The sequence below is a fragment of the Sinocyclocheilus anshuiensis genome, unplaced genomic scaffold, assembly GCF_001515605.1.
Source record: "Sinocyclocheilus anshuiensis isolate Anshui unplaced genomic scaffold, SAMN03320099.WGS_v1.1 scaffold475, whole genome shotgun sequence".
NCBI lineage: Eukaryota > Metazoa > Chordata > Actinopteri > Cypriniformes > Cyprinidae > Sinocyclocheilus > Sinocyclocheilus anshuiensis.
The window spans coordinates 1,039,893-1,052,104 of NW_015549650.1; the positions used below are offsets into that span (position 1 = coordinate 1,039,893).

A 12,212-nucleotide genomic window follows, 5' to 3' on the forward strand; every position below is an offset into this window, starting at 1 on the left:
CGCCCGCCGGCCGCTCCTTCGTCGAATCCGCCGGCCGCACCTTTCTCAAGCCCACACGCCTCCACTCACTCAGCCCACCATGTGTTTCGTTGTGAAAGCGAAACTACTTTGTTTGGTCTTCCAAAAGAGGACACAAACACATAAATACATTTCATTACACCAAATACACAAAATAATGCTCTTTTTAGCAACATCATATGACCCCTTTAAGGTTAGGATTATGGTTAAGGGTTGGGTTTCATGGGGTCTTAATTATCACTATTTGACTAGCATTATTAGATCAAGAGACCTGCAGTTGTTGCTAGTGTTTAACTTGTATATGTAACTGGATCTTGCAGGCTAACAATTATTTAGTGTGTTATGGCAACAAGTGAACTCTCTTTATAATGTGGTGACAAAGCCAAGCTTCACACAGACTATATTATAAATCTACATTTAACTTCAAAAGATCTGGTCTTCAAGAGCATCCGAAATAGAATAGTTTGCATAGATGGATCCTCTATGCACCCAAGCCTGCTCAGATCCTGTTTCACGGTTGGTTTATCCAGAGAGGAAATTTGCCATAGACAGTCTATTTTGCAGAGGGAGTATGTGTGTGATAACACTAGGAGATGAATTATAGCAGGAGAAACACAGCAGAAGGGAGGGAGACAAAGAGGTGGGCTGAAAAAAATAAGGAATTAGAAGAACTGAGCAAGTTCAAACATGTAGGAGAAAAACTTTCAAAAATGTGGCCTGTTTCTGGTATTCGGTTATTGTGTTGTGTGCTTTGGGCATCCACTTTTGATACTGAGCCATCTCCATCTGCCGTGAGGTTGCCAGACATCTTGAAGGGGAAATGAAATAATTTAGCTCAGGGCTGTCCAAACTCGGTCCTGGAGGGCCTGTGTCCTGCAGAGTTTAGCTCCAACCCTAATTCAACACACCTGAACCAGCTAATCAAGCTCTTACTAGGCATAGAAACTTCCAGGTGTGTTGAGGCAAGTTGGAGCTAAACTCTGCAGGACACCGGCCCTCCAGGACCGAGTTTGGACAGCCCTGATTTAGCTGAATCAAATATCCATCCCAACACCAAGTGAACACAGAAATGTAAGTGTTTATGACCAGACCCTGCTGAAAAGGTCAACTCTACTGAGGTCAACTAGTCAAAGCTGTATAGTTCCACTGGCTTTGCCAAGGTGGTCTACCAGCTTTACCCAGCTTGACTTAGGTTACTCTGCTGGCTGTCCAAGCTGTGCAGCCGGTACCTATGTTTCAATCCTGCAGTTAAAAGCCATTTAGCTACCATCCGAAGCTGGTTTAGCTGGATTTTCCAGCAAGGTGATGCCCTATTTATGACAACACAACAAGGAAAAAAAATACAAAAAGGTTACATAATACATTTCACAGTTGTAATACATTTCTGAAATAAATCCCTGGATATTTTACGTCTGAGTAAGAATGTGTGTGCGTAAAAAGAGATTATGAAGGGTGAAAGGTTTATCAGAAGACTTAACCCAGCTGAAAAAGACGTAGCATTAAATGTATTAAAAATATACTTGAAATTCAAGTAGTATGTTTATAATACACTTGTATTCCCAACATGCTTATTTGAAGTGCAATAAAAATATATTGAATTGCATTTTAATATATTTCTAAAAAGTATACTAGAAGTACTTTTGTATTAAATATATGCTTAGTTATACTTCTAAGAAATATAAGTAACTAAGTAACGGAATTAGTTACTTTTTTAATGGAGTAACGCAATATTGTAATGCATTACTTTTAAAAGTAACTTTCCCCAACACTGATGGTATTAATATGGTACCATGAAGAATATGATTACCATCAATGCTTGGATTAGTGTCCAAAACATTGTAATACCAATGTGCATTTTAGAAAGTATGAACAACAAATTATTAATAACCAAGAGTGCATATCTGCCTATTTGCAATGAGTCAATCATTTAAGCACACCTTGTTTTTGAGTATTGACTCGTACTATCTTCGCCAACCACTCCTTTTAACACTTACATCTTGGACGAATGCAACACAAAAGTTTTTTTTTACCACGCCCATGAATACTTGTGTTTACAAACAGAAGGGAGGAGGAGGAGGAGGAGGCTCTTCTGACGCTTGTGTTCGGCCTCCAGACGCGGAACTTCAGCAGAGAAAGTGAACGCGACTCCCGTTAAAGGAGAACCGGAGGGGAATCTACAGCTTTCACCGGAGACGTCTTCCGTGCAGGACTTTAACTGAGATCGCCTGAAGTGTCAGAGTGAGTATATGATCAGACCCGATCACTTTAACTCCAGTGACAGAGACAGACAGCCACATCAGCTAGCGAGCATAGCCAGCGTCAGTCTCCCTTCAGATAACATTAGCTGGGCTGTCTGAAATGTACGTGACTGTTCGTACGTGCGTGATCATACTACAGTTGAAAGCTGCATAATTACAAATATCAATGCAGTCTATACACGTCTTACAATATATGACCATGTAACGTTAACAGTGGAAAGGAAGCAGTTAAGTCTGTGTAGCTCATGCTAATGCTTCAGCTGCCTCAGCTCATCCACATGCCTAGCATAAACTCTGGCTCATATTTTATAAACTCTGGATATTTTAAAGCTGTTTATATTGGCATAGGACACAGTTTGTGTTATTCTTGTGAAGCAGTGTCATATTTGTTTGCCAGGTTTTGTTTTTCTACATATTAACGCTTTTGTTGACAAACGCGTTTTATGTTCAGACCGTGTTGACATTTCTGTTATGGATATTGATGTCATCTCGTGGTGATACCATGTTATACTTTTTTTGTATTTACATCATGGTATTTTAGAGGTACTCTGCAGTAACTTTTATTTAGGAGAACTCATTCCCATAACCCTGTTGAAAAAACCAGCATATGCTGGTTAGGTATGTTTTGATACCTAAAACATTTTGCCAGCACATGACCAGCATAAACCAGCAAAAGGACCAGCATAAACCAGCAAAAAGGACCAGCTTAAACCAGCAAAGGACCAGCAAAAGGACCAGTTTAAACCAGCAAAAGGACCAGTTTAAACCAGCAAAAGGACCAGCTTAAACCAGCAAAGGACCCGCTTAAACCAGCATCCCAGCGTCAAAACATACCTAACCAGCATATGCTGTTTTTTTCAACAGGGAAGTTAACGATTTTAGGTGCACAATGTACGGTAAAACGAATTTAGACACTTTTACTGATAAACCTCATAAAGTAAAAAAAAACAGGCGCCAAACAACATAGCCCTGACTGACCATGGCAACATTTTATAATAACTTTGAATTTATAATAACTATAATAAGTAGTCATTAACAAGCATTATGTGATGCTGAACAGATCAGTTGTTCAAAAACATTGAAATACACTCACCGGCCACTTTATTTGCTATACCTTGCTAGTACTGGGTTGGACTTGCTTTTGCTTTCAGAGCTGCCTTGATTCTTCATGGCATGAATTCAACTCAATTCAATTCAATTCAAGGTGCTGGGAACATTTCGCAGAGAATTTGGTCCATATTGACATGATATCATCACACTGTTGCGGCAGATTTGTTGGCTGCACATCCATGATGTGAATCTCCCGTTCCACCACATCCTAAAAGGTGCTCTATTGGATTGGGATCTGGAGGCCATTTGAGTATTGTGAACTCACTGTCATGTTCAAGAAACCAGTTTCAGCGTTATCCTGCATGGAAGTAGCTGTCACAAGATGATACAAGACTTTCATGTTGTTTATGCCAAATTCTGACCATACCATCTGAAATTCGCAGCAGAAAAAAAGACTTCTCAGACCAAGCAAGCTTTTTCCAATCTTCTATCGTCCAGTTTTGGTGAGTCTGGGCAAAGCCTCAGTTTCATGTTTTTAGCTGATGGTGTGCTCTTCTGCTGCTGTAGCCCATCTGCTTCAACGCTATTTGTGTTCATTTGAGTTACTGTTGCCTTTCTATCAGCTCAAACCAGTCTGGCCATTCTCCTCTGACCTCTGGCATCAACAAGGCATTTTTTTACCCATAGAAATTAGGGCTGTCAAAATTGTTTCCAAATATTCGTCGAATTTAAAATAAAAATCCACATTCGAATGCAAAAACGTTGCATTCGAATTTTAGGTGTGCATTAAGGAGGCAGCCTTATCAGTGGCGCACGAGATGCGATGACGATGTAAGTGTCAAATGTTGCATTTTAATATTTTTGTTAGCCTATCCAGTTGAAGCCAGTAGATGCGGCGCTGCTGCATTGTTAATTACAAATATTGCGGGAAAAGAGAACATCAATGCGGAGAAGATCTTGTTTACGTCAAAACTGAAACCAAGCCGTAAACAGTAAACGCACATGCACATTCAAGTAAACAAACAGACAATACCTACTTTCCAACATCTGACATATTAGGCGTTACCATGTCTCCCATTTGGTTTTGTACAAATAAATGATCCGCCTGCTTCCTTTTATGTCTCTGATTGTCATCAGAGTAGTGAAATGTTTTGTGCTGGAGGAGATGTTCTGTGAGCTCAGATAACTGCAGTCCATACCTTGAGGATATTTAGCCAGGTGTATCCAAAGCTTAGTTTTATTTCACCTCGTTTGATGATAATATGCAAATATGATTGCTACAGATAGAGACAGTGTGTTTTGGTGATATTTCTTGGTGCATAAAGAAGATCTGTAAAGTTGCAAAGACTAAAGTCTCAAATCCAAAGAGATATTCTTTATAAAAGTTTGTTTTTTAATTGTTGATCTGATCTGATCATTGGCTATAGCTTACTTGAAACTGCTGTTGCTTAAAAGCTACTTAGTTGTTATTGGAACTTACTGCTTACCAGGATTTTATGTTTATCATTCATAACATTCTCGTTATTAAGGCTAAGCTGTTTATTTCTAAGTTTATTTCAAGTTTATTTCAAGAATCTGTTTATTATTGGAAACATACTTGTTGCCAGTCGTTTTAGTTATTGCCAATATGCAAGGCTTATCTGGTGTGAAACATATCATTGTTATCATTCCCAGTTTGACTTTGATGGAGTGTGGTGGAGTCATGTTCATGGATGAGGAAGCGCATTGCGCTCCATAGTTTATTCACTGCGAACCGATAACTGAAGGTAACAGGACACAATGCCATTGACAGACGATGCATGACATCAAGACTTAGATATACAAAGACAATGTACTCATATTGCCATGAATGGGAAACAGTGTAGCCAACTAATTTCAGTGAAAAGTAGCTAAAGCCTGTTCAAGTTGTTAAATATCGCTAGATGATAGGGCTGTCAAAATGGCTGAAAATCTAAATTCGAATTTTGTTCTTAAATATTATCAGTGTTCGAATTATATTCGAATTTAAAAGGCATAATTTCAGTTAGGGGGAAAAAAAGCTTTTGGCTTCTCTCCTGAGGCCACAAGAGGGCGCATCGAGCAAAATAGTACTAATGCACGTTTCTTCAAAGCAATAAAATAACACGACTATCTTTGAAAAAAAGTGCATAATGTTTAAATTAATGTTTATAAACCATATATAATTAAGTTGCTTAAACAATTAGAAACAAAACAGCTTCATGTATGTATGTATAGTTTAATACAAAGGACCGAAAACCAATCACAAAGAGTACTTTCTTCATTTAAAAACATGAGATGCAGTGGGATGGAAAAAAAAACGCCATAAAGTTTCGAGACGTTTTTTTTTTAAAGTTGAACTTAACGTTAATTTTACATGGCTTTCTAAACATGCGGCTCTCTTTGCGAGACACGAGTGCAACGGTGATAGATGTCCCTCTAGAAAATGCGATAAATATGGTTCTGTGTGAACGGCTTGGTTTCGGTTTTGACATAAACAACATTCTCTGCAATTATGTTCTTTTTTTCCGCAATCTTTTAAATGAACAACATAGCAGCGCCGCATCCAGTGGGTTCAACTGGATAGGCTAAGAAAAGCATTAAAATGCAATGACACCTACATTGTCATCGCATCCCGTGTGCCACTGATAAGGCTGCCTGACGCACACCTAAAATTCGAATGCAAGTTTTTTTGCGTTCGAATGTGGATTTTTATTTTAAATTCGACGAATATTCGAAATTCGAATTTTTTTTGACAGCCCTACTAGATGACGTCATACGCATTTAGCATATTCATTACGTCATTACGTGCATTGCATTCTGCCTAGTGTCTGCCCTTTATATTATTTGCTTCTCTGCTACTCTCTGTGCTCACCAAGCGGCAACCTTCCTCTTCTCTCTCGTGAAACCAACACGGAAGTGACTAAAACTGAAATTCATCGACTGGCCGCTAGAGGCTGGCTCCAAAAGGGAGTCAGTCCCATAGACTCCCCATGTTAAAATGCCCAACTTTACAGCAGAAAAAATATGTTTACAGCCTGGTACAAAAAGTGGTTTTGGTCTATATAGCTCATGTTGCCCTTCATGACAACTGTGAGGGGTGTTAATTTTTGTATAACTCATCCGTTTAAATTATATTAAGCCTTAAAGTTCTGCATAATTAAGGGCGTGACCACTTGAGTGACAGGTGTATTGCCGCTGCTGTCACCACTGTTATCCGGATTATCCGGGAGTGACGTGTGGTGACGCGCTGCCAAGATGGCGACGGCCGGCTCCACCCACTTTGAGCTTCAAAAACGCTCTTCAGAAACCTACGGGTGACGTCACGGACACTACGTCCATGTTTTTATACAGTCTATGGTGCTCACACAATGTATTTTAATACAGCCAAATTGCAATAAAACTATTCATATATTCGGTTTGTTATTAGACAGTTTGAAATAGTGACTGAAATGTGGCCATTAAGACTACATGTTAAACCAGCAGCCTCTTCCTGTTAAATCCGGATTTATAATCAAGATGTTGTGTGACAAAATCACCATATACATAAGACATTGCTGTGATTTTGGATATATATTCACATAAATGATCACTCAGGTTTGTCCAAGAAGTCACTAGAATGTTGCTAGGCACTTGGAAAAATCGCTAAAGGGGTCTGAAGTTGCTAAATCTAGCAACAAAGTCCAGAAGTTGGAAACACTGATGGGAGTAGGTGCAGCACACAGAGTGACCGATAGGACACCTTCGGAGTTGATGAGCCAGTCGCTGATGGATAAAGTTGCTTCGGCTGCCGTTGGAGGCTCCGGTTGCTGTGGAGGCAGTCGGTGCTCTGAGACGCGCGTTTGATGACACGGACATTTCACTGCCTACATGTGACTTAATTCCAACTGCAGCTATCTAACCTTTATTCATTCTTCACACCATTTTTCTCTAGAGCCACAGGTTGGATAAAACTGACAGGTTGTAGTAATTATTCTTAAATCGCTCATTTAACGATAGTGTTATTATGCTATCATGCTAGCGCATCATCATCTTCAGTCTCTCAATGCCTAAATTAAGGAGACAATGTTTGGTTGGCTTCAAGCAGCCAACTGTGTTACTTCATTTTGTTAGGGGCATAATAACTCAAGCATTATTTCTCCCTCTCATGGAGTTATTCAACGTTATGTCCAATATACATCAGTTTTCAAGTTTTATCCTCACCAGTTGCCTTACCAGAGAACAGCATTCCTGATTACAATTGAAACATGCTATCTCCAGCAGCTGAGACGAGAGTATCCACTAAAGCTTGAACGCAGAGGCTGGAAAGTTCGGACAGAGAAGACCAATCCATGAGAGTGGGAGGTACACAGACCAATGTTCCACTGATGGTTCGAAGACAGCTGATTGAGACAGTGCAACAGTATATCAGTCTCGTGAGCATAGTGGCCTCTGATGGATAGACATAGGCTGAATCAACAGCCGAATGGGGAAGATGAATAAAGACATGGAGACAGGCTTTCCAAGAAAACCTGGACGACATTGGTGTCGTCCAATGGAAAGATGTCGATAATGTGGCCATGGATCGAATACTTTGGAAGACTCTTGTTTCCCATTGTGCACATGCAGGCACGTGACCTGACGATAATAAAGGTGAAATCTCCGCAGAGTAAGAAGCTACTCTTTTTAAATATCAAGACACGCCTCCTAACTATTCATGGAGTGCACTCCCTAATTGATCTTAGAATTAAACTTACTAGGTCTTTGTGTTTGGGGGGTTCAAACCTCAGTGAGGTTTGCTTGTGGACTGTTCAGAATCTGAACCCTTCAGAGCGAAGCCTGCCGCAAAAAATAATGTTGAGGACATCTACAATGTATTTATTTGAACAGAAAAAACAGTAATATTGTGAAATATTATTGCAATTTAAAATAATGGTTTTCTATTTTAATATACCGTTTTGACCCGAATATAACAAATTTTGTAATTGCTTGGTGGAGTATATTCCAATTCACTAGTGCTTTATGAATAGTTACCTTTCCAGAGCCACCCCTTCCATGGCTTTTTCATTGTATTTTTGTTAAGGGAAAAAGTTTATTTTTTAGCTAAAAAATAAATAATTGCTAGTTGCTAATATTTAAATCTAAACAGGGCTTCTTGATTATCTTTTTTTCTTTTTTTTTTTTTTAAGCTAAAAAAGTTTACTTAAATGTGTTGTGGATACTTTTTTTTCTAAATATTGTAGCTTTTCTACTAATCAAATCTTTTTAAATTTTTTCAAAATCCATCAATTTTTGGATGGATACTTTGTCAACTTTTTACTGTACTCATACTCTTGTAGATCCCATTTGTATGCAAATGTTTTCCACATTTACTCATCTAACTCAACTATACAGTCTGAATTGTTGGCACCCTTGGTTAATATTATGAACAAAGGCTGTGAAAATTAAATCTGCATTGTTAATCCATTTGATCATTTATTTTAAAAATGTACAGAAATCTAACCTTTCATTAAAGAATAAGAATTTAAAATGGGGGGCATCTAATTATGAAATGTTTTTTTCTAATACACGTTGGCCACAATTAATGGAACCCATTTATTCAGTACGTTTTGCAACCTTCTTTTGCCAAGATAACCACTCTGCGTCTTCACCTATAATGCCTGATGAGTTTGGAGAACATCTGACAAGAGATCACAGACCATTCCTTCATTCAGAATCACTCCAGATCCTTTAGATTCCCAGGTACATGTTGGTGCTTCTCCTCTTCGGTTCACATGAGAGCATTTTCTTTTCTTGAAACCCTCCCAAACAACATGTCGTGATGTAGGTGTTGTTTGACATTTTATTTAGGCTTTCTGACCCCAAGACTCTACTAATCTCTGCGATTCTCCAGCTGTGATCCTTGGAGAGTCTTTGGCCACTTAAACTCTCCTCCTCAGCGTGCATTAGGACACACGTCCTCTTCCAGGAAGATCTGTAACATCTTTAGTTGATTGGAAATTCTTAATTCTTGCCCTGATGGTGGAAATGGGAATGCTCTAGCTCTTTTCTTAAAGCCACTTTCTCATTTGTGAAGCTCAATTATCTGTTGCTGCACATCAGAACTATATTCTTTGGTTTTACTCCTTGTGATGGATGATTAAGGGACTTTGGCCTTTGTGTTCCTTCGTCTTTATATTCATGTGCAACAGGAAGTCATGGCTGGACGTCACCCTGGTGTGCTAAAAAAAAATGTAAATATAAATGGGAATATGCTTCAGAGATATTTTACTCCTAAGAATTTCTAAGGGTATCAATAATTGTGGCTATTGTGTATTAGAGAAAAATTATTTATTTTACAATGTGAACCCCCCCCCTTAATTTTTTAACTTCAATTTATTTTTATTTATTTTTTATTTTTTGCGAAAGATTAAATGGATAAACAATGCAGATTTATTTTCACGGCCTTTTTTGATCATATTTACCAAGGGTACCAGCAAATCTGACCATTACTAACTCAATTTCTCAATATAAAATTAAAGAACAGCTGAGATATGGTTCATCTCTTCTTTTTTTTTTTTTTTTTTTTTAAAAGCCTTGAGTTTACTGTATGTTACAGTTATGAACTGTGATTTGTTACTTGCTAGTCTGTGGCAGGTGGTATCAGGACATTTGCATTCCAGATTGACAACTTTTTGCATATGTCCCTTCAGACAGAATGAGTCGTCAGTATTTTTTCGCCATTTCCCCAGATGATAAAATTGTACATTTTAAATATTACATCTCCTAAAAGTTTATTTTGTCACTTTTAGGAGTACGCTCTCTTACAGATGACCTCAAAACTAAAAGACGTGGACTTAAAGCCACAAAGTCCCATTTCATTTCATAACTCTCTTAGGTCTATTATTAAAAATGCGTCTTGTTCGTGTGCTGCTGGATAATTAGTTTTTCGGGAGTGCAGGCTCAGGGCCGTGGGAGATGTAGGGCTAATCCATGCAGTGTTGGGGAAAGATCCAGAGCCCACATTTACAGTTTTAATTTCAGACAGAATCAAATTATATCACACCATTTGAGACTGGCCCAAATCTCTAATGAAAGAGAGGTGGAATGGGCCTGTTTGACTTTGGATGGATGAATTTCCTTTTATTTGATAGTTTATAACGTTAGTTCACTGCCCTGCTTAAATATTTGAAATGGTGTCATTTGTGTCACTCCAGGAGATATTCGCATAGAGATGTAATTCTCATTCCGAATTAAAAGTATTATTTGCATAGTAATCACTCTTTCTTTCTGTCTTCTTGCAGTATGTACCGCTTGCGGGCTCTGACGGCTGCCACCGTCGGGATGGTGCAGTTGTCAAGACGGCATCATGCCGGTGCCTTCCATTCCTATCAGCGGCGTAGAGTGATGCTGGCTGCCCTGGCGGGGGTGACGGGCATCTCAGCCAGCGCTGGACTACTGTGGACAAGGTACGGATCGCTGTAGACGCCTGTCTCATACATAAAGTGTCTTACAAATAAAATACAGCATTGTAACGTATAATGTATAGTTACATCAGCTTTTATTGAGGCGCTTCAGTGTTGCTTTATTTTGTTTTTGTGATTAGAGTTGCATAAAACATTTTTTAGAAATCGGATTGCTTAATACCTCTGGCAGTAGCAGCACTAAATGGAATTAGAGAAATAATGAAACGGCAAAATAACAGGTTTTTACACACACACACATACACATGCATACATAAATATACAATATATATTTATGTATGCATGTGTGTGTGTGTGTGTGTGTGTGTGTGTGTGTGTGTGTGTGTGTGTAAATTAAGGGCAGTGTAACAAATACAACCATTTATCAGATTAATTCATTAATGAATGAATATCTATTTTTCATACTGTACATTATTATGTTGAGATGCCTAAATTTACTTTAAAAATACACCTTTTTTTCTACTGCGCTTAAGTTTTTATTTTTATTTTTAAATTTTTTTTAATCGCTTTATCAGTATAGGCCAGCATTTTTATATTGTTGCATGCATAGAAATAACACCATAAGATATTCTTTGTTTAGTAAGATTCACCTGCAGAGTTTTTGGGGAAGTCACCCTATGAATGGCTTGCATATAGCTGTGTCTGCATATTAAACTGGGATAGGAGAAAGTATTGTAATATGAAAAAATGACACATTTCACCTTTAACGTAAGTGTCCTTAGAGCCCATATCTGCAGAGATTCATCTGCAGTCTGGGCGAAGGCCAGTGCAGTGTGTGTGTGTATGAATAGAGGAGATGATATGTCAGCAATATAGAGAAAAGCATCTGGGACGTGATCTATAGAATGACGGAGTTATGGGACGAGGTGGCATTTCGGTTCTCAGTCTGTGCAGTCATTTTCTCTCATTATATTGAATTATTGAACAAACCTCATTTTATTGATCAAACACACATCCCATCAACACAACGACAGGCCTTTTTTCAATTACTGCTTTTTGTCCTGAAGATATTGACCTTCTAGCACTCTTCATTGACTTTTAGTATGAGGCACACCTCGAGAGATAAATACACATTGACAATGTTGGTTCTTATGTGTAATGATGAGTAAACTTACATTTTTTAAAAGAAATGTAAGAGACGTTTGCCTAAAGCAAAACTCACTACCACGTCAGGGTGTTGCTATGCAGTTGCTAAGGAGTTCAGAGTAGTTTTTTTAGCACATTGCTATGTGGTTACTAGTTGGACCAAGCCAAAACAGCATATCTAAATATGGTTTGTGTTGCTTTTTAGTGTAATCTATGGGGTTTTCGTTATATCGTCCACCAGATATTGTAGGTCTGATTGCTTAAAAAGAATTGTATAAGGAAACATTACAAAAATTGTACACAGTTTGGTAGATATTATAGATAAGCATATCAGAATGATTTCTGAAGGATCATGTGACAC

At 38.3% G+C, this 12,212-nt stretch overlaps 1 protein-coding gene across 4 annotated transcripts in view; it reads left to right on the top strand.

Annotated features, from left to right (window-relative positions):
* Positions 1 to 2,089: 2,089 nt before the first annotated feature.
* LOC107660220 (calcium uptake protein 1, mitochondrial-like) overlaps positions 2,090 to 12,212 on the top strand; it is an 80,630-nt gene continuing 70,507 nt past the window's right edge. For all 4 annotated transcript variants that reach the window (XM_016449481.1, XM_016449482.1, XM_016449483.1 and 1 more), the window contains exons 1-2: positions 2,090 to 2,256; positions 10,586 to 10,750. In XM_016449481.1, coding sequence (XP_016304967.1) covers positions 10,587 to 10,750 — 164 coding nt within the window. In that variant the 5' untranslated portion in view covers positions 2,090 to 2,256; position 10,586. The remainder of the gene's footprint in view (positions 2,257 to 10,585; positions 10,751 to 12,212) is intronic.